The sequence below is a fragment of the Giraffa tippelskirchi genome, chromosome 12 (assembly GCF_054371585.1).
Source record: "Giraffa tippelskirchi isolate mGirTip1 chromosome 12, T2T-mGirTip1v1.2.pri, whole genome shotgun sequence".
NCBI lineage: Eukaryota > Metazoa > Chordata > Mammalia > Artiodactyla > Giraffidae > Giraffa > Giraffa tippelskirchi.
Window position 1 is genome coordinate 97,248,684 of NC_137286.1, and position 23,149 is coordinate 97,271,832.

The 23,149-nt window shown below is 34.0% G+C and overlaps 1 protein-coding gene across 5 annotated transcripts in view; it reads right to left on the bottom strand.

Annotated features, from left to right (window-relative positions):
* NBEA (neurobeachin) overlaps nucleotides 1-23,149 on the bottom strand; it is a 650,396-nt gene that overhangs the window by 416,220 nt on the left and 211,027 nt on the right. For 4 of the 5 annotated variants that reach the window (XM_081551831.1, XM_081551833.1, XM_081551832.1 and 1 more), the window contains 4 exons: nucleotides 21,605-21,735; nucleotides 17,762-17,869; nucleotides 13,548-13,716; nucleotides 12,015-12,110 (listed from right to left, as the gene is read on the bottom strand). In XM_081551831.1, coding sequence (XP_081407957.1) covers nucleotides 12,015-12,110; nucleotides 13,548-13,716; nucleotides 17,762-17,869; nucleotides 21,605-21,735 — 504 coding nt within the window. The remainder of the gene's footprint in view (nucleotides 1-12,014; nucleotides 12,111-13,547; nucleotides 13,717-17,761; nucleotides 17,870-21,604; nucleotides 21,736-23,149) is intronic. The other variant, XM_081551834.1, reaches the window with a different exon arrangement.

Consider the following 23,149-nt stretch of genomic DNA (forward strand, 5'->3'; position numbering starts at 1 on the left):
GTTGCTATTTTCCAAACAACTTTAAAAGGAATAACATGAAACGGACATACATCTTCTTTCTAGTACAGCACTAAAAAATACATTAAGATTAATTCTTTGATTTTCAAATAGCAATATTAAGTAAACTATTCACATTAGAGTAATTTAAAATGAACTAAAAATCTGTATGTGACTAACCTGGATCTTCTACTCTATTAAATGCAAATTAGGTAAACTGCTTCCACTGTGTAATTGTAAGGGATTTGATCTAGGTCATACATGAATGGTCCAGTGACTTTCCCTACTTTCTTCAATTTAAGTCTGAATTTGGCAATAAGGAGTCCATGACCTGAACCAGTCAGCTCCAGGTCTTGTTTTTGTTGACTGTATAGAGCTGCTCCATTTTTGGCTGCAAAGAATATAATCAACCTGATCTTGGTATTGACCACCTGGTGATGTCCATGTGTAGAGTCTTCTCTTGTGTTGTTGGAAGAGGGTGTTTGCTATGACCAGTGTGTTCTCTTGACAAAACTCTGTTAGCCTTTGCCCTGATTCATTTTGTACACCAAGGCCAAATTCGCCTGTCACTCGAGGTATCTCTTGACTTCCTACTTTTGCATTCCAGTCCCCTATAAGGAAAATGACCTCTTTTTTGGGTGTTAGTTCTAGAAGGTCTTGTAGGTCTTCATAGAACTGTTCAACTTCAGCTTCTCTCAGCAAGATTGGTAGGGGCATTAAGTTGGACTACTGTGATACTGAATGGTTTGCCTTGGAAACAAACAGAGACCATTCTGTTGTTTTTGAGCTTGCACCCAAGAACTGCATGTCAGACTCTTTTGTTGACTGTAAGGGCTACTCCATTTCTTCTAAGGGATTCTTGCCCATAGTAGTAGATAAAATGGTCACCTGAGTTAAATTCCCCCATTCCAGTCTATTTTAGTTCACTGATTCCTAATGTTGATGGTCACTCTTGCCATCTCCTGTTTGACGACTTCCAATTTGCCTTGGTTCATGGACCTAACATTCCAGGTTCCTATGCGATATTGCTCTTTACAGTATCTGACTTTACTGCCATCACCAGTCACATCCACAACTGGGCATTGTTTTTGCTTTGGCTCTGTCTCTTCATTCTTTCTGGAGTTCTTTCTCTACTCTTATCCAGTAGCATATTGGGCACCTATCGACCTGGGGAGCTCATCTTTCAGTTTCATATCTTTTTGCCATTTCATATAGTTCATGGGGTTCTCAAGGCAAGAATACTGAAGTGGTTTGTCATTCCCTTCTTCAGTGGACCACGTTTTGTCAGAACTCTCCTCTATGATGCATCTATCTTGGGTGGCCCTACACGGCATGTCTCATAGTTTCATAGAGCTAGACAAGGCTGTGGTCCATGTGATCAGTTTGATTAGTTTTCTGTGATTGTGGTTTTCATCTGTCTGTCCTCTGAGGGATAAGGATAAGAGGCTTAAGGAAGTTTCCTGATAGGGGAGACTGACAGTGGGGAAACTGGGTCTTGTTCTGATGCGTGAGGCCACGCTCAGTAAATCTTTAATCCAATTTTCTGTTGACGGGCAGGGCTGTGTTCCATCCCTGTTGTCTGACCTGAGATCAAACTATGGTGGAGGTGATGAAGATAATGGCAACCTCTTTCAAAAGGTCCCATGCACACACTACCGCACTCAGTGCCCCCAACCCTGAAGCAGGCCACCACTGACCCATGCCTCCACCAGAGCCTCCTGGATACTCACAGGCAAGTCTGGGTCAGTCTCTTGTGGGGAAACTGCTCCTAAAATAAATCCCTTACAATTATACAGTAGAAGTGACAAACAGATTCAAGGGATTAGATCTGATAGAGTGCCTGAAGAACTATGGACGGAGGTTCATGACATTGTACAGGAGGATGGTGATCAAGACCATCCCCAAGGGAAAAAAAAATGCAAAAAGGCAAAACAGTTGTCTGAGGAGGCCTTACAAACAGCTGAGAAAATAAGAGACTCTAAAGGCAAAGGGACAAAGGAAAGATATACCCATCTGAATGCAGAGCTCCAAAGAATAGCAAGGAGAGATAAGAAAGCCTTCCTCAGTGATCAATGCAAAGAAATAGAGGAAATCAATGGAACGGGAAAGACTAGAGATATCTTCAAGAATATTAGAGCCACCAAGGGAACATTTCATGCAAAGATGGACACAATAAAGGACAGAAACAGTATGGACCTAACAGAAGCAGAAGATATTAAGAAGAGGTGGCAAGAATACACAGAAGAACTATACAAAAAGGATCTTCATGATCCAATAACCACGATGGTGTGATCACTCACCTAGAGACAGACATCCTGGAATGCAAAGCCAAGTGGGCCTTAGGAAGCATAACTACAAACAACAGTAGCACAGGTGATGGAACTCCAGTTGAGCTGTCAAATCCTTAAAGATGATGCTGTGAAAGTGCTGCACTCAATATGCCAGCAAATTTGGAAAAATCAGCAGGCGCCACAGAACTGGAAAAGGTCAGTTTTTATTCCAATTATAAAGAAAGGCAATGGCAAAGAATGTTCAAACTACTGAACAATAGCACTCAGCTCACATGCTAGCAAAGTAATGCTTAAAATTTTCCAAGCCAGGCTCCAACAATATATGAACTATGAACTTTCAGATGTTCAAGTTGGATTTCGAAAAGGCAAAGGAACCTGAGATCAAATTGCCAGCATTTGTTGGATCATTGAAAAGCAAGAGAGTTCCAGAAAAACATCTACTTCTGATGGATTGACTACGCCAAAGCCACTGACTGTGTGGATCACAACAAACTATGGAAAATTTTTCAAGAGATGGGAATACTCGACCACCTGACCTGCCTCCTGAGAAATCTGTATACAGGTCAAGAAGCAACAGTCAGAACTGGACATGGAACAAGAGACTGGTTCCAAATTGGGAAAGCAATACGTCAATGCTGTACGTTGTCACCCTGCTCATTTAACTTACATGCAGAGTAGATCATGGGAAATTCCAGCCTGAATAAGGACAAGCTGAATCAAGATTGCCGGGAGAAATATCAATAACCTCAGATACACAGATGACACCACCCTTATGGAAGAAAGCAAAGAAGAACTAAAGAGCCTCTTGATGAAAGTGAAAGAGAGTGAGAAAAGTAGGCTTAATATTCAACATTCTGAAAACTATTATCATGACATCTGGTCCCATCAATTCTTGGAAAATAGATGGGAAACAATGGAAGCAGTAAGAGACTTTTTTTTTGGTGGGGCTCCAAAATCACTGCAGATGGTGACTGCAGCCATGAAACTAAAAGACGCTTGTTCCTTGGAAGAAAAGCCATGACAAATCTGAACAGCATATTAAAAAGCAGAGACATTACTCTGTCAACAAAGGTCTGACTAGTCAAAGCTATGGTTTTTCCAGTAGTCACGTATGGATGTGAGAGTTGGACTATAAAGAAGGCTGAGTGCCAAAGAACTGATGCTTTTGAACTGTGGTGTTGGAGAAGACTCTTGAGAGTCCCATGGACTGCAAGGAGATCAAACCAGTCCATCACAAAGGAAATCATTCCTGAATATTCATTGGAAGGACTGATTCTGAAGCTGAAACTCCAATACTTTGGGCACCTGATAAAAAGAACTGACCCATTGGAAAAGCCCCTGATGCTGGGAAAGACTGACGGCAGGAGAAGGGGACCGCAGAGGATAAGATGGTTGGATGGCATCACTGACTGAATGGACATGAGTTTGAGTAAGCTTTAGGAGTTGGTTATGGACAGGGAAGCCTGGTGTACCACATTTCATGGGGTCGCAAAGAGTAGGATACAACTGAGCTGAACTGAACTGAGGTAAACTGCATAAAAATTGACCAGAATTCCAAAGAGAAAAGAAAATACAGAGCCCAACCACTCTACCAATTATCCTCTCTTTTGCTCTTCAGTTTCCCTAGCTTTGGCCCCTTTATATGCAGATCAGTATCTCCCAAACAGCCAGGTGTTATCTTTGAGAATACCACATACCCTAATATGCCACATCCAATCTATTCCCATATCCTGTCAAATTTTACTTCCAAAATATGTCTCTAATTTACCTTGCTGTTTAATCTCTACTGCCACCACCCTTAATTCTAAGCCACAGCATTTCTTACCTAGAAAGCAACAGCCTCCAATTGGTTTTGTCAGTTTCCCTCCATGTGCCTCTAATCTATTCCCTCACTATCCTCAGAATACTTTGCAAAATTGTATGATACTTGTAGTAGGCAGAACAATGCTCCCTCTCTTCCATCGATATACACATCCTACTCTCCACAACCCGTGAATGTTACTTTACAGTCAATGTAAGGGCTTCGAAGAGACCATCCTGGATTACCCAGGTGGACTCAATTGAACCCCAAAGCAGAAAGTCTTTCGTAGTTGTGCTCAGAGGAAGATGTGACTCCAGAACAGTCTGAAAGATGCCTTGTTCTTGGTTTCAAAGATGGAGGGAGAAGGAAAAAGGCCATAAACCGAAAAATATGAGTAGCCTCGGGAAGCTGGAAAAGACGAAGAAAACGGATCTCCTTGAGAGCCTCCAGAAAGGAATGTAGTCTTGAGGACGTCGTGATTTTAGTCCAGTTAGAAGTCCATGTTAGACTTCTGATCTACATTACTGTAAAATAATAAATTTGTGTTATTTCAGGTCAGTAAATCTGTGGTAATTTGTTATGGCAGCAATAGAACACTAATGCAACACTCCTCTGCTTAGTTTAAAAACCAGATTCTTAGTGTAGTTTGCAAGCCCTACATGTTTTAGTTCCTGCCTATCTAACTACATTCATGGAATGCTTCTCTTTCCCTTCATTCTTATGTTCCATTCACATATGTTCCCAAAATATGCCAAGGAATTTCTCAAAAAACACAGTCACATATTCATCCTTCGTTTCAAAGCTTAATATTGCTTCTATGAGGTTTTTCTCAAACCTTAAATTCAGCCAGTTCAGTTGCTCAGTTGTGTTCGACTATTTGTGACCCCATGGACTGCAGTATGCCAGGCTTCCCCGTCCATCACCAACTCCCAGAGCCTGCTCAAATTCATGTCTATCAAGTCAGTGATGCCATCCAACCATTTCATCCTCTGTCATCCCCTTCTCCTCCTGCCTTCAATCTTTCCCAGCATCAGGTCTTTTCCAGTTAATCAGTTCTTCACATCAGGTGGCCAAAGGATTGGAACTTCAGCTTCAGAATCAGTCCTTCCAATGAATATTCAGGAATGATTTCCTTTAGGATGGACTGGTTGGGTCTCCTTGCAGTCCAAGGGACTCTCAAGAGTCTTCTCCAACACCACAGCTCAAAAGCATCAATTCTTGAGCACTCAGCTTTCTTTATGGTCCAATTCTCACATCCATACATGACTACTGGAAAAACCATAGCTTTGACTAGACGGACCCTTGTTGGCAAAGTAATATCTCTGCTTTTTAGTATGCTGTCGAGGTTGGTCACAGCTTTTCTTCCAAGGAGCAAGCATCTTTTAATTCCATGGCTGCAGTCACTATCTGCAGTGATTTTGGAATCAAAATACAGGCAGCCTCTAAAAGCTGGGAAAGAGAAGGAAACAGATTCTCCCCTAAAGCATTCCAAAGAAATACCATCCTGAAAACACCTTGGTTTTAGTTCAGTAAGACCCAGTTATTAAGAGGTTATTAATAGTAGGTGTTTCTCTGGAACTCTCTTGCTTTTCCTATGATCCAATGGATGTTGGGAATTTGACCTCTGGTTCCTCCGTCATTTCTAAATCCAGCTTGAACATCTGGAAGATCTTGGTTCATGTACTGTTGAAGCTTGTCTTGGAGAATTTTGAGCATTACTTTGCTAGCATGTGAGATGAGTGCAGATGTGCAATAGTTTGAACATTTTTTGGCATTTCCCTTCTTTGGGATTGGAATGAAAACTGACCTTTTCCAGTCCTGTGGCTACTGCTGAGTTTTTCAAATTTGCTGGCATATTGAGTGTAGCACTTTCACAGCATCATCTTTTAAATGTGAAATAGCTCAGCTGGAATTCCATCACCTCTGTTAGCTTTGTTTATAGTGATGCTTCCTAAGGCCCACTTGACTTTGCACTCCAGGATATCTGGCTCTCGGTGAGTGATCACACCATCATGGTTATATGGGCCATTAAGACTTTTTTTGTATAGTTCTTCTGTGTATTCTTGCCACCTCTTCTTATTATCTTCTGCTTCTTTTGGGTCCATACTGTTTCTGTCCTTTATTGTGCACATTTTTACATGAAATGTTCCCTTGGTATCTCTAATCTTCTTGAAGAGATCTTTAGTCAGTCCCATTCTATTGTTTTCCTCTATTTCTAAATTAAATTAGGTTTCTTCTTTTGTATGGTCTCATGAAAGCATTAGTCACACTAGTTGTGTCTGACTCTTTGTGGCCCCACGGGACCGTAGAAGTTCAGGCTCCTATATCCATGGAATTCCTCAGGCAAGAATACTGGAGTGGGTAGACATTACCTTCTCAAGGGGATCTTCCCAACCCAGGGATTGAACCCAGGTCTCCTGCATTGCTGGCAGATTTTTTAACATCTGATGTACCAAGGCTCATAATACTGTGCAATTTTATTTTTTAGAATACAACATAGCTTGCAATTATATTATTTAATTTTGTGGTTTCTAAAAGTCTATTTCTCTCACTAGTCGGTACCTTCATAAAGATAAAAACTTAGTGCCCACTATTATGTATCTCCAATACCTAGTATGTAACAGGAAACGATTTATTTATTCAGCAAATATATAATGACTCAATCTTAAAGTAAACTGAAAGAAAGAGTAAATTAGCAGACGAAAGAAAAACAGAGGTGGCAGGCTTTTGTTGGATTCCTTTACTAATACCAAAAACAGAAATTTATTTTAAAGAGTTGAAGTTTTAGAAAAATATTTGCTAGGGATAACTGAAAATTAAAGCATTTTCACCTCTAAATAATATAAAATATATAGTATATCTGATATCAACATGTAATTAGAACTCGAATGTAACTATTTAAAAATAAGAGTTTTATTTTTAGGTATTCAATAAATAAAAACTGTGCAGTAAAAATATTTGTATATAAACTGTTGGCATATCCTTCATTGTTGCCCTTGAATACAATTCTAAGAGTAAAATTAGTAGGTTAAGGATTATGAATATTTTTATGCTACATAAAATGCACATATTTACATTCTAACCTTTCAAAATTTTACCCAATTTGAAAATTATGGTGCAGTTTTGCTTCAACATAAATGTATTCATTATTAGTAGACTTTTTACTCTTTTTGAATCTTTTATTTTATATAGGAGTATAGCTGATTAACAGTGTTGTAATAATTATTAGTAGATTTACATAAATCTTCCTTATTTGTACTTATATTGCCTTTCTCTTGTTAACTGTTCCTCTTTTTTTATATTTTTCCATCACTATGATACATTCTTTTAATTGACCTGCAAGAGCTCTTTATTTACTAAGGTTCTTATTTATTAACTTTTATCAATAAATATAAATTTTTTCCTGTTTGCATTTTTTCTTTTAATTTTGTTAATATTTTCAGAGATGCAGATAGATAAAACTTTTTAGTCATATTTTTTTACAACTTCATATTTTGATGTTATGATTAAAACATGTTTTCTTATTTAAAATATTAATTTTAATTTTCTTGAATTATGTTCAGTTTCCTTTTTAGCTTTAAATTTTAATACATGTGGAATTTATTTAGCATGATATACAAAATAAGGATATAAATTAATTTTTTTCAATTGGCTACCTAATTTGCTAATCCTACCATTTGCCAAATATTTCTCCTTAAATTTGGTTAGAATAGTTCTATTTATCATATATGAGATACTCATACAAATTCCAGTCTGTTTGTCGACTGTTTATGCCATACATCTATTCTTATACAAGTAACACAATGCCCTAATTATTAAAAAGAATTATAAAACAATTGTTTTCCCTGACAATAAATTGTTAGAGGAAAACTATACAACGTATGTATGTTTAAGTTCACAACGTATTTATGTTTAAGTTCACTTAAATATTAATGTTGTTTTAAACTTAATGTGAAATAATTAACATAAAACTTCTATCGCAACTAGGACATGTCATCAATAAAAATTTATTTTGTTTTTAGTGTTTATTAAGTACATTTTATGTCTACCATCAGTATTCAGCTTTAAAAAAAACTGTTTAGCATTCTCACTGGCTTACTCATTTACTATAAATATTTACTGTATTAACTTTCAATGTCATGCTAGGATTAGGGATTACCTTCTTCAAGCACACATTCTAATAGACAATTAAACAAATAAATAAATGTATAAATTCAAGAAGGGAAATAAAGAGTATGCTATGATAAAAAATAAGGTTATTGTGGGGTGGAAGCTACTTTGTTATGGTAGCAGGGAAAGCTTCTGTGAGGAGGTGATGACCTTTAACCAGACACCTGAATAATGAGTACTCTCCAATTATATGAAATACAGGGAAGAGAACCAAAACCTAGGAACAACGAACGAAGATCACGAGGCAGGAAAGTGCTTGGCATAATTAAAGAACTAAAAGTTAGTTTGATTGTGGCATAGTGAGCAAATGCAAGAACTACATGAGATAAAGTTAGGAAGGTTGTGATATTTTACTCTAAACGTTATGAGAAATGTTTTATGTTAAAATGAGACATAACCTCATTTATATTTTAAAATGAACTTCAACAAAACTATAAAAAAAAAGAACAGAGATTAACAAGACAAGAGGTGAGAAAACCACTTAAGAGATGATTGTAGTTATCCAGCAAAGTTAGAACCAAAGTACTCTTGCCACAATTAAGACATTTTAACTTTGTTCACAAAACTATAGGAATTTCTTAGAAATTTTTTGAAAGAAAAATCATTATATTGGTTCTATTAGAAAGTATTTATTATATGAATATATTATACTAAATATAAATTATATTTCATTACATTATTTTACCATTTTATATAATAGTGTTACTTAAAATTTTGTCATCAGTAACATACTAGAGACAAGTCCAATGAAGAAACTATACAATACTCAAAGAAGGGCTACGGCTTTGAACTGAAGAACTATCAAAGATGAAGAGAGAGGCCAAAGAGCTAGTTCAGAATTTTCTAAAAGGCTTAATCATGAGGAGAGAAAAGAAAATGAAATGTGAAGAAGCGGAAGAATAGTCCAGATCAGTCTTCTCAAAACAGAAAATAAAGCACAATAGCTTGTATTATTTGACTCCATAGACATAAATTTAAATTTCCATAAATATAATCAGAATGAAGGTAACATTGGGAAAAAAATACAAAAATTATCCATATTGTTCACTGAGAGTGTGTGCATAGGTGATCAATCCAGACAAATGTCATTATACTTGTAACTTTTTCAGTACACATAAAAATAAACAAAAAGTTTTAAGCAAAGAGTGATCCCCCAAAAGAAATGTCTCTATAAACATTTTGAACAAATATTGGGAATATAAGTACTTAGAGTTTATAGTGTGATGAACTTTTGCTTGTGAACTTATCTAAGTAGAAATGGCAATATTAGTACTCATGGGAATAACATATAGCTTGTCTATTTTTGTTTTGTTTTAATAACATGCAGAATGGAGAAAGCTATTTTACAGAGGTATGTTGATAGAATGAGAATTCCGAGAGCTCAGAACATGTATCTATTTTACAACTTTTATCCAAAATGAAGCTAGAAATACTGTATCTTCAAAATATAACCTCAATGTTCATCAACACTCAATTCTAATAATTTATATCATATAGTTATAATCAAGCATAAATATATTTCAATGAAAGATTCCATTTTCATAAATTTCTTAATTATGAATCTTATTTTAATGAAAAATACAAGACATCCTATCAAATACATAACATGATAGGAAATAACTTTTCAAGATAAGCAAAATTAAGATCACTCTTAAACATTGAGAACTTTACTGGCAATAACTATCAAATATAAAATAATATTATTAAAATAATTATTCCTAAATTATGGAAAATGTTGTAGAAACTGCATACTACCAGGATTGTAACTTTTATTTTTGTCCTTTAATCTATTCTGACACTAAAAATACATGCTTAATCTCTCCTGCTTAAAAGTACTGAGTTCATTTAACAAATATATGTCTGACAAAGAAGCCAGTCCTATTACATATTTACACCCGGAATGAGACTGTTTTCTTCTCTTGCAGAAATACTATGAATTGACTTTGCATTTCCAACATCATCAATAGAACTTTTCTTCTTAATAACCATTGCATGACAGCATGCAGTAATAGTCATTTATGATCACCTTCCATATTATAATAAAGAGAAGAGGAAATTCACCATGTCAGCCTTAAAGTAATTCAAAATTTTAAAATATCCCTAAGTCCTTTGTGCAGTTCAGCTAAAACTGTTTCAATAGCAAACCTTTCTAGATAAAGAAAGCAGTGCATAGATATTCTGATGCAGGTTTCTGAATCTGGTTAACTACTCCAGAGTATATTCCAGTCACTGCAGTTAACCTTTTAGAACAGACTTCTACACAAAACAAACTCCAGACAACACTCCAATCTAATCTAGTCTAATCCTTCTTAGTTTATACAACTCAGAGTTAGATACTTTTTGTAAGCACTAAAAGCTGAAAAGAATTTTTTTTCCTTTATATTATCATTATGTTCAAATTTGTGGGTTTATAAAAAAAAATCTGTGCATTCAAATTATAATAAACACTTTGCTACTTTATTTGTTCTAGGAGTTTGTCTTCCATATCATTAGCTGATGGATGAAGACACCAAATGGTGTACATCTGGAGCTCAGATATCTTCTCTAAAATTACTCCAGTTATTGGCAGAATTCAGTTTGTTGATGTTTGTAGGCTTAAGTCCCCTACTTTCTTGCTGACTGTTAGCCGGGCGGTACTCTCAGCTTCTACAAGGTAATCTCAGGACTTTGCTGCATGGTCACTTCCATCTCAGCAACAAAGAACTTCCTTATGTCATTTCTCTTTCACACCGAGGTGCTCTCACATCCTGTTCTAAACAAGCCAGAGAAAACTCTCCACCTTTACAGGGCTCGTGTTATTAGGTTACTTGATAGTTACCTTTTCTTAAAAGCAACTGTGCTAACATACACTACATAACCTAGTCACAAGAATAAAATCCATCATATTCACTGTCCGAGGAATTATGCAGTGTGTACACAGGAAAATCCTGAGTCGGCGGATGGGGGCAGAGTTTGGCTCACCTTTGTTCTTCACACACTAATCTCATGTTAATCTTAACCAGAGACATCATTCTGGCTGTTTTATTTTTCATCTCTGAAACTTTCAATTAGTTCTTTAAAAACGCTTCCATTTTTCTCTGTATTATGTTAATTTTTTCCTTTAGATTGAAAAACATCTTGGACATACTTACAATAGCTGTTTGAATGCCCTGGTCTGACAACTCTGCTATATGTATGTATCCCTTCTGAATCCTCTTCTGTTGATTGATTTTTTTGTTTCCAGCTTATGCGTCACATTTTTTTTTTTTTTGCACACTTAACAATTTTTATTGAATGCTTAACTTTGAATAATTGCATTGCTTGAAAAATTTTTTGTATTCCTTTGAAAAGAGTTGGAATTTTGTTCTGACAGAAAGTTAAATAATTATAGATCACTGTGATGTTTTCGAAGCTTGTTTAAAACTTTTTATAACTTGTCATTCTACAGTAGCCTTCATTTTAGAGCTAATTCGGTCCCACTAACAAGGTGGGACTTTCTGTGATCTCTTCTGCATGCCACCATTGTGCATCTTATTATCCATATAATTAGGCAGCCTTAATTTGAAGATGATACTTAAAGAAATACAATGGAACACAAATATAAAAACTATATTTTGCTCTCAATAGCCAGGTACAAAAACAATGTATCATATCTCCATGAAACCTGAGCCGTATGCTGAGGTGTTTATAAACAACTACATTATGGATGGTTATTGTATAACAATTGATGAAATTTAAGAATACCCCAACAGGTCAGGAGATGAGGTCAATATTACCTTTGTAAAATGAGTGGGCAAAGCTCTGCTCAGGAATTAACTTGGCAAGGAATCCATGGTTCAGACTTGGATGAGGGATAGATGGTATGACCACAACTGTGGAGAAAATCATGGAATCAAATTTGAGCCAGCATATAACAACCTGCAACATGGTCCACTGAAGACCCAAGACAATTCTATATCACTGCAACATGCAAACAGTACTAGCAATAAAGACCGTGTCTCTGGAGGAAGGAAAGAAGTTATGTATTAAGAGAAAGGAAATAACATACTTGTTAAGTAGAGTCATTTTAGCAACAAACACAGAGACATACAAACACACAAGAAAATCAGAACTGTAAGGTTCACTAAAATATTGCTTGCTTTATACATACATTACAGAATGCATTAAAAATGAAGAGACATTGATTAACATATAGAGTCTCTGTGTTTTAAATGGTCAAAAGACAGAAACTGGAATGTTAGGATAACATTTAATTTGTAGAGTAAAAAGTTAAAAGTAACATTATACTATAAAGAAATACCACGTTTGTGTACTCAAAATAAATATAGCATGCAACAAAAAAGAATTACAGTTAAACATAATCTGTATTTCCACACAGAAACAAAAAGTAAATGAGATATGATATGATTATGGAAAACAAAATGCAGAGATTTGACCACTAATTTCTACTCACTTTTTAAAATATTCAATTAATGTATATATCATATGCATTTATTTAGGAAGGATAATTTCTATTACAAACTAATCCAGTGGTACATGAAATAATCACTGGGCTGCTAAGGCAACACTGCAAACAATAGAGAAACAACCTTGATGTAAACACCTGGCAGGAAATGCAATAGACAAAAGGCATCCCGTGATATTAAAATGTTAGTTGCTAAAAAATGTATTTATCATTTCCAAGCAGAGTAAACAAAGCTGATAATACAGAACTCCTACAACATAAGCATCTTCTATAGATGAGAAAGACAACGTGACCCAAAATGGTTCAGTGCTGTCTAGAAAGTTTTGACTTTAGTTGATGCAACTTTGGTATAAAATTCAGAATGTATGTTTATTATAAATCTGTGGCTGAATATTCAGATACTGAAATAATGATACATATTGAAAGAAAGAAAGGCAGATGGAAAGAAAGCGAGATGCTACTGAACTTGGCTACAAAGATTTATAGTTTGGCTTACTGTTGGTTTTGAACTACTCTATAAGGACCTCCTACTTTCATATGTTTAGAAAGGTTAAAAATAATACATTTAAAATATATGAGTTATTTGTATATTAAGTAGTAGTATAAATGTTTTATGTTAATAAACAGAAAAACTAAACCCAAAACTCTGATAAAATAAGAATATAGGAAATATCATTCTACATTTTTGTTAACTGAACAAGATTAAATTGGCATTTATATACTGCCTACTTATAAATACTTGAGATGATTATGAATAGAACCAGTTTAAATCTAGATGTAAAAATTAAATAAAAAGGAGATAAATGATGATGAAAATTCAAATAATTAGACAAATATTAAGTACCTGTACTTGTTGGTGAATTTATTTCTTGTCTGATGTTTCTACCTGGTTGGCTTCCAGTTCTTGCAGTCTCTCGCTGGGGTTCTAAAATGTCACGATACTTGGAAACCATCAGAACCGAAATGAAGTAAACAACAGCTAGAGCTAAGAACTGTGCCTGCTTGCTATCATCCTGCATAAAATGAAAAGGTAGTTTTGACACTCAAAAAAATTTTAAGTGTAAGTTCTCAGAGTATAAGACACTATTCCTGTTTTATTTTCTTTATGGAGGAAAACATACGACATTTAACTTTTGCTAAAACTTGGTAAGCATATACTATTAGTATTATCTCAGTATATACATATATATTAAAAAAAAAGCTCCAAAAACGTACCACCTGATTTATAGGTTGAAATGTAATTTTAAAAAATGAGAATGTTAAAATTTTGCTGAATATACCATCAAATTTATTATTTGTCCTCTTCACTGGTATCTATTACTTCTATAACATCAGAGAATGCATATTTATAAGCACAAGCTTGAAAAGAATAGGTTAATGTATGGCTAAAAAAGTCAGAAGTTTCAAATATTATAACTGAAAATAATAACAGAATAAAGTTACTACTGGAATACAGATACAATTCTAACATATCACTACCTGAGCAGGAAATATGAGTAAAATAAGGGAGATATAAAAATCAGGGAGCATAAAGCATGAATTTTATATAAGTTCAATATGGCAGCTTAAGGGGAAAACATGTACACCTATGGGGGATTCATGTCAGTGTATGGCAAAACAAATACAATATTTTAAAGTTAAAAAATTGATAAATAAACTAATTAAAAAAAAGAAAAGAAAAAGCTAATGCAATATTTGACACATGCACAGATAAAAATAAGTAACAGTCCCACTATTCTGCACTGGAAAAATGACCTCATTTTGGGAGCCAATATTTGAGGCTCCAAAGTTCAAAAGCTCAATGAGAAAATGAAGTTATTCCAGAGGAGAGCAGTGAAGTGGTAAAAGATCTGAAAAAGATTGACCATGTTAGGATAAAGAGATAATATTTATTTATTTCTTTGAAGCAGAACTGCATATAACCTTGAAAGCTCTATCAAAAAAGCCTAGGTAATTATCCTATAGGGAAAAAATGTTAAACGACCTCTAAAACTATTTTCAGATTAGACTATATTTAAAGAATCATAAATAGATGGTAATTAAGCCTTTTTTCTAAGTTAGGTAAAAGTGATGCTTCAAACCAAAACCTCAAGTAATTACCATGGCCTACAGATAAAACAGAAATAAGGAAAAGAGACATGCATTCAAGTCTATTAACTCCATAAACAGTCACTTTACATTTATTACTTTATTTAAGTACCACGTGAACAAGACTCAAAATTTATGTGCATTTGTCGGAAAAAAAAAAAAAGCAAACAAGAAATATTTACAGATGATTTAATACTCTGAAATAGAATTAGTACAGGTAATGGACAAAATGACCAAAATGGATTACATTTGTTCTGAAATACTGTGAATTTAGTGTTTCATACTCTGTGGGTAACAGACAGCTTTTAAAAACATTACTTTTCCTTAAATACCTAAAATTTAAAATCTCATATATTTCTGAACTTAAGGCAAGCTAAAGTGACTTGAACAATTTGAAGGTCAAGTAGAAATCTTATAATATCTACAACTGACTTTAAAATATAACAACTAAAAATACTTTCAAATTTTGGAGATTATTTAAAACAAAGTGTTTTTTGGAGTTTATGAAATATGGTGGTAAAAGGGAGAGAATGCTTTGGAAAGGCCTAATTTGAGATTCTGACTCTACCTCATACTAGCTGCGTGATCTTAATGTTTCTCAGTCATAGCTTTCTCTTAACCTTTTACTGAAAGCTGAGGGTAATATATATATGTCTGATACACAGTGTAAATTGAATGAACACGTGTTATGTTACCTCAATGATGTTTGGAAGGTACACTTGAACACTAATTCCCTACCTTCAGGAAGAAAGCTAATAAGAACCACTGTAGGGTTATCCAATATACAATAGTTACAAAACATCTATAGATATTAGAAAAAGTATCATAATCCACCATAATAACCTGATACAGAACTTACTAACAAGTTAAATGCAATGTCACACAACATAAATCCCTTTTATGTTAGGTCTGAGTGAGTTACTTGGAGATGAAAACATGACCCGTGTTTAAATCATCTATCATTTAAAAAAAATTCTTCCACATTTTTTTTCAGGATAAATAATTCCCATTTCTGAATGGTTAAACAGTTAGTAAGTATTTTTTCTAAGTCCAGATTATGCAGATCCTTACATCAAGATTTTTACACTATTAATGTGTTTTACCTCCCATTTTAAAAACATCACTTTCACTAATTATGAAAGCAATACTGCTGCTGCTAAGTTGCTTTAGTCGTGTCCGACTCTGTGCGACCCCATAGACGGCAGCCCACCAGGCTCCTTCGTCCCTGGGATTCTCCAGGCAAGAATATTGGAGTGGGTTGCCATTTCCTTCTCCAGTGCATGAAAGTGAAAAGTGAAAGTGAAGTCACTCAGTCATGTCTGACTCTTCGCGACCCCATGGGCTGTAGCCTACCAGGCTCCTCCGTCCCTGGGGTTTCCCAGGCAAGAGTACTGGAGTGGGGTGCCATTGCCTTCTCCATGAAAGCAATACAGGTTTATTATTAAAAAAAATTGAAAATTTAAAAAAGTACAAAATAAAACGTGTTTACCTAGACATACTAACTGGCAGTATTTGGGTACCTTTTTTTAAATAAAGGTGAACATGTGCATGTACGTATACTTGACACACAGAAATGCAGTATTTGTGTAGTCTAAGTACTTTTGTATAGTGCTTCTTTCTCTTACAATATATCATGAGTGTTTTACATGTCACAAAGTTTCCCTCAAAAATATGATTTTAATAGCTACATAACTTCTTGCTAAATGAATATACTGTGATTTATTACACTCTACGTTGGATATTTATGATGTTGCCAATTTTCCTGAGGACAGCTCTGATAAGCACATGATGAGTAGAACCAACGGGTCATAGGCATCAAATTTATAAGAGTTTTAACACAGTGTAAAAGGCTATTTAAAAATTTATCCAATTTCTACTCCTACCAGTGGTACATGAAAGAGCACTTTCAGTATACCTTTGTAAGACAGATACTATTATTTTAAATTTTTAATTTTTGGTAAAAATATCTTACTCCTGTTTTAATTTGCATTTCTTTGACTATTAGTTATACTGACTTTTAAATCATGTTTATTACCTTATTTTCGTATTTTGTATCTACTGCCTATTTTTCTGTTGGTATGGTTGCAATTTTCTTAGTGATTTATAAGAACTGATATACATTAAAAAGAATGAGAATTTTTCTGTTATATATTTCTACCATGCAGTATGTATTAAATATTCTAACCACTTTCTCAAGTACAAAGTACTCTATCCATTATTAAATGCAAATTTAAAATATAAATGTCTTTCTATGTTTCATAAATCATCAATTAAAAAAAAGAAAAACAGAATCCAAAATTGCTGATAAATAGCAACTATAGTAAGAAGTACTACCAACAATGAGTCTGCTGTGAAATGCTATGGATGCTTCTACACAATTTGTGGAAATGCAACCTTATTTTTATTTACTTTGAATAAGTGATCATATAATTGGAGTGATCTATGAAATTGTATCCTTAAGCTGTATTTTCAATAAGCTTTATTAAGCAACCTTTCTAACTCAAATTTCCATTGGTATCTCTATTTCTAAATGCAGATTCTTCCCTCAAAAGTAACCGCCCTGAGAAGTAATTCCCAAGAACATCTTTATGAATTAATCTCTTTTACCAATAATACAAGGAACATTGATAATAACAAAATATTCAGTACCTAGAGATAGAGCAAGGAATATTAAAAGACAGGAATTGTTATTCAAGGAAAATCAGTTATAATCTTCGCAGTTATCTCCATTCTTAGTATACATACAAATTAAGTATAATCTTCACATCATTAAAAAATAACATAAATAAGTTTTCAGAGAAAGCTAAGCTCAATCATTTTACAAACAGAAGCACATTATACACCTACAATCCCTGACACTAGGACATTTAGTTTTAAAATGCAAGTTTCTTATGAAATTTAAATTAGTTTACACAAATTACAGTGAAAAGTTTTCTTTTTTTTCTGGGAAATCAAGCAGGCATAACTCACCACATCACGAAAGACAACTGCACGAAGGCGATTGATATCAACATCCTGAAGAAGCCTATCGGGATCCTTAATTGGAGAAAGGTTACCTGGAACATTCTCTAATGGAGTCTTAAAAAAGAGAGAGAGAATTGTGAAAAAATAGTATAATAGAGAAATTTATATTAATTTCTATTAATAATATCTTCAATTTTGTCATTAAACTGGCCACACACTTTACCTTCTCTTATCACTGAACAATATTTATTGACAATAATATGTTATTAGTGGGCACTTCTGTTCTCTTCTACTTTTACCATGGTTTCACTTACTAGTGTTCTTGTTCTTCATTGGCATAGCTACTGCTATAATAAAGAAAGGCTGGAGGAATGTGGCAGAAAAAAGACTAAACTTTTACTCTGGGCTCAAATCTCTCCTGTGTGACCTCAAGCTTGTGACTAACTTTTTCTAAGCATTATATTCCCTAACTCTAGTTAACAAGCCTCTTTAAGTCATCAGGTTCATTTATCCATCATGTTTTCATAATATATGACATTATTATGTGACATTATTATATGAGATTTCATCTGTGAAAGCATTCCATTATCCACAAAAAGTCAGAAAAGGTAAGCAAAAAATGTTTTAGTCATGGCCTTAATATTAAAGCTGAAAGACATTAAAGATCATTACCACTAAAATCCTTTTTATATCTGAAGACACAAAAATCCACAAATTTTAGGTAACATGTCACATAGTAAACTCGTAAGACAGCCAAGATCCCTGAAACTCAGTCAAGTACTTTTTCACTTACAAAACATAAGAACTATGTGAATTAAATTAGATAATACATGTAAAGTATTAAATACAACTCCTGCATATAAAAGTAACTCTATTTAATAATAATTAAATAATATAAAAATAAATAAAAATAAATAAATAATAATAAATAGGCCTCCTATAAAACTCAATTATACTATTCCACTCAAATTAAAATATTTGATTCTCTTGCAGCACAAAAGAGTACAGTAGTTACTTTACTTCCATTACAATTCCAAAACTTACCAGCTATATAAGCTTAGGTGAGCTTAGCTTTAATATTTAAATAACAGGCTAATGATCTTTATCAAAGGATGATTAAAGAAATAATATACTATTTACAATATAGCTGAAAAAATTATGTATATTTTAATTTACATACTACTTTATACAGTTTACAAAGTACTTCTATGTCCATAATCTAATTAGAGATGTGTTTTATAGGAAAATCTTATTTAATACCTCCTTTTTAGGAAATATAAAAAATGAGGCCCAAAGAAAGTGTGTGGCTAATGCAAGTCCACTCAGGTTCATAACACATTGAAATTATTGTAACAATAGCTTACTTACTCAAGTACCACATTAAAAATGCATAAAAACGGGGAAACAACTCTCACAAACTGGGTTCCCTGATTTTCTGTTTTGAAACGTGTTTTCTTACCAAGTCAACTTTTCCTCTAATAGTTCTATATCCATAACTTATAATCTAATTTTCATTGCTAAGATTCTTGCTAAAATGACAGACTTGCTCAATTACCATGAATTTCCTGCTCATTGAGCTTTTCTGTCCATATTCTATCATCAGTGTACTATTAGGTTGGTACACAAGTAATTGTGGTTTCAGACCATGAATTTCAAATCATTATAACTAGGCTCAAATACGTCTTTATTAATCAAAATAGGAACCATTACAATCAACACATTTTTGCCAAAAAGAAATAAGTTTTGCTTATTCCTGTAGCATAAAAATCTGTGCTTCAGGATTCAATGAACTCTTGGAAAGCATTTCTGCCTCTTGCTGGTTGTGGAAGCGTTTTCCCTGCAAAAAGTTGTCAAGAGGCTTGAAGAAGTGGTAGTCAATTGGTGACAATTCAGGTGAATAAGGCAGCTGAGGCAAAACTTTGAAGAACGATCCATTCAACTTTTGACGTGTTGGTTGTGCAACGTGTAGTCAGGTGTAGTTGTGGAGAAAAACTGGGCACTTTCTGTTGACCAACACTGGCTGCAGGCATTGCAGTTTTTGGTGGAACTCATTGATTTGCTGAACAATTACTTTTGCACCAACCTAATACTTGGCTTGACAGGCCTGAAAAGTTCCCTATTATATACTGAATTAACTATAGTCACCTTTAAGATCTAAGCACTCAAAAATACTAACTTATTTATTTCATGACATATATATTGATTGGTTAACTCCTAGAGAGAGGAAAGGAATTAGCATTAATTAAATGCTCACTTCATTTCTCAAATTACTAAGTACTTTAACATATTACTGTTTTTTATTTAATTCATACAAACACCATATAAATTAAGATATATGTCCATTTTAAAGAATAGGAAACTGAGGAACAAGAGACTAAGAAATTTGTTTCATTTCACAAAACCAGTAAGTGGCAGAGGCAAGATACAAACTCAGAACTGTTTTATTCTAGAGTCTGTGCTCTTTTGTAAAGTACTCACAGTGCTATACACAATCTGCAATTGAAAAGATACAAACACACTCTCAAGTAACTTACAATCTCCTGTGCCTACACAAATAACTAGAAGCAACACTGCTAATGTGTTTGCATTTAATTTTCTAAGCAATGGAGGGCTTTGTGGAGACTTGTCAACAATAAAATAATATATGGTTTAATTATTCTAGGAATGTGTCTCCAACAGTAGTGAAAAAGAAAGAGGCTATAATACAGATACACTAAATGTGTGGTTGTTCTGACTGAAAACTGCAGAAGTTTGAAGCAACAGAATTTTTTTTAAAGAATTAAACTCTTACTTCATTCCTTCACTTATTGAACCTTCACTAGTCAGTGTCAAACATCTAATTAAAAGTACTGTGAGTGGTAAGAGACATACTGGGTTTTACAGAAATATCAAACAAAGGAACCTCCTCTAGACTGAGTTGGCAGTGAAAGTATTAGAAAACATTTTACTCAAAGTTGAACTTAAGCTAACGCCAAAAGTGGAACATATTTACTGGGGTGAAAAATAAGGATGGGAACTTGAAGAAAAACAAAGCATCGTAAAAGTTAAAAGGTTAAAAAAATTCTTATGATGAACTGCATGAAGTCTACAGTGTGACTAAAATAAAATAGTAATACATAAATAAAATAGTAAAAGCAAGGGTAAGAGATTCCAGGCTGTAGCTGAAGTAAGCATCAAACATATAGGACCTAAAAATCATTACTGAAACTTTGGAATTGATACAAATGGTCATTTGCAAATATAAACATATGTTAAATAGAGCTAATTTAGAATGACAATCACTGCTGCATTCTGAAATACTGTATACCATATATTCATTTCATGGGAATTCAATAATTTTTGTTTAATGCCATGGGAATTCTATCCCCCAAAGCATAACCATTTAAAAAGTACATTATTCATACATTGAACTCAGTGAAAATTTAACTATTGAAGCTAGTAATACTTAAGAACTTTCCAGTGCTATGAACTGATATAATCTTTATAAGAATCCTATCAATTAGAAATTACTAGAATCTTCCTTTGAAAAATGAAAGTGTTAGTCGCTCAGTTGTGTCCGACTCTTTGTGACTCCATGGACTGGAACCCATCAGGCTCCTCTGTCAATGGAATTCTCCAGGCAAGAATACTGGAGTGGATAGCCATTCCCTTCTCCAAGGGATCTTCCTGATCCAGAGACTGAACACAGGTCTGTGCATTGCAGGCCAATTCTTTAGCATCTGAGCCACCAGGGAAGCCTAACAGTTTGGAAGAAGAGAAGCCAGCAGTGGAGACTCCTTGTCACTTTGTGCTCACAGACTTAAAAAAAAAAAAAGTAAATTATATTTAACTTAGAAAATGTTTAATTACCTTGGAAGCTGCTGTGGCAGTCACACCTTGGGGAGCTTCTTGAGGTTTACTGCTTCCATGGGAAGATTTGTTCCCTCTGTCTCTCTGTCTCTGCCGACATTCTAAACAGTTTCTCACAGCAACACAGCAAACTATTTTAAAAAATGAAAGCATATTAATAATATAAATTGTTGACTCTGATGTTATTTTTAAAAGTTGCTTGGTTCTATTTTTTCTTTCTTTTAACTTTCACCATCCCACTATTATTCTTAAAATCAACCAGATCAATAAATATTTTTAATTAGAAAATACAGTAATGAAAAGTACACAAAAAAACATTCATGTAATTAAAAAAGTGAAAACAAATTACCATAAACTATCAACCAACTCAAGAAACACAACACTACTAGGATATTTGAGGCTCTCAATATATCCTTCCTTATTCTATCCCCTTCTATCCTTCAAAATTCTTAAATTTATGGATTAATTAAAATTAATTAAAAACTTATTCATATTTGATGATTTTTTAAAATAACAATTATCTGCCCATAATTTGACCATCTTAATGACTATAAAGAGCACAGCTCCCCATTTTAGGCAATAATAACGAGGTACATCCGTACAGCCAACTCTCACAAGTCCCAATATTGACTTGTTTTCATGGTGGCAAAGTCACCTTCATCAACAAGCATTCAATAATTACGTACTTGCTTTCTATTTACGTAATTATTATAAGAAGCAGCAAAGCATAGTAATAAATAGTACAGATTTTGGAATCAGTCCACATAAATTTGAATCTAGTTTTGCCACTATGAGCTGCTTCAACTACCTGTGCCTCAGCTTCCTCATGTGTAAAATGAGTATAAACACAGTGACTTCCTTAGAGGACTACCATGAGGATTAGCTGGATCGATATATGCAATGTGCCTAGAAAGGTAAACAGTACATATTGATACATAATTGTTTACCTCATTATTACTCACTTATAAAACTTCCCTGTGAATGATAAAAACCAAATTTGCTAAAAATTATCATTTTAAAAATGAAATCAGCAGTAAAACTTAGGAATATATTCAGAAATAAAAGTTCTAAATAACCAAATAAATGCTGTTTTTAAGATATTCAGACATTAAAAAATATTTCTCTTTCTCACAAAGTTCAATCTGTCAGCTATTATTAAATACCAATGGAAATGTCCATATTGCCCACAGTAAATAATCCTACACCTCTTGGCTGAAGTTATCCCTCTTGGCTGAAGTTACCCCTGTGGTCAATCTCTCCCTAATAGGATATGAAATGATTCACCGCAGGAAATACAAAATGGCAGTAAAAAGTAGATTTATTCCACCATTCTTAAATCAAGCTCTTATTCCTTTCTTGGATTAGAAACTTGTACTCTGAAACTACACATATGAAGATTTTTACATAATTTTTAAAATAATGGGTGAAAAGAATACATGTCAAGAACATCCTATCAAATGCCTTCCTTTCTCATATCCTCCCTGTTTGTATTCTAAGGCAAGTAAGAAAACAGTAGCCATTTTTGTCTGAAAACAGTAGTTGTCT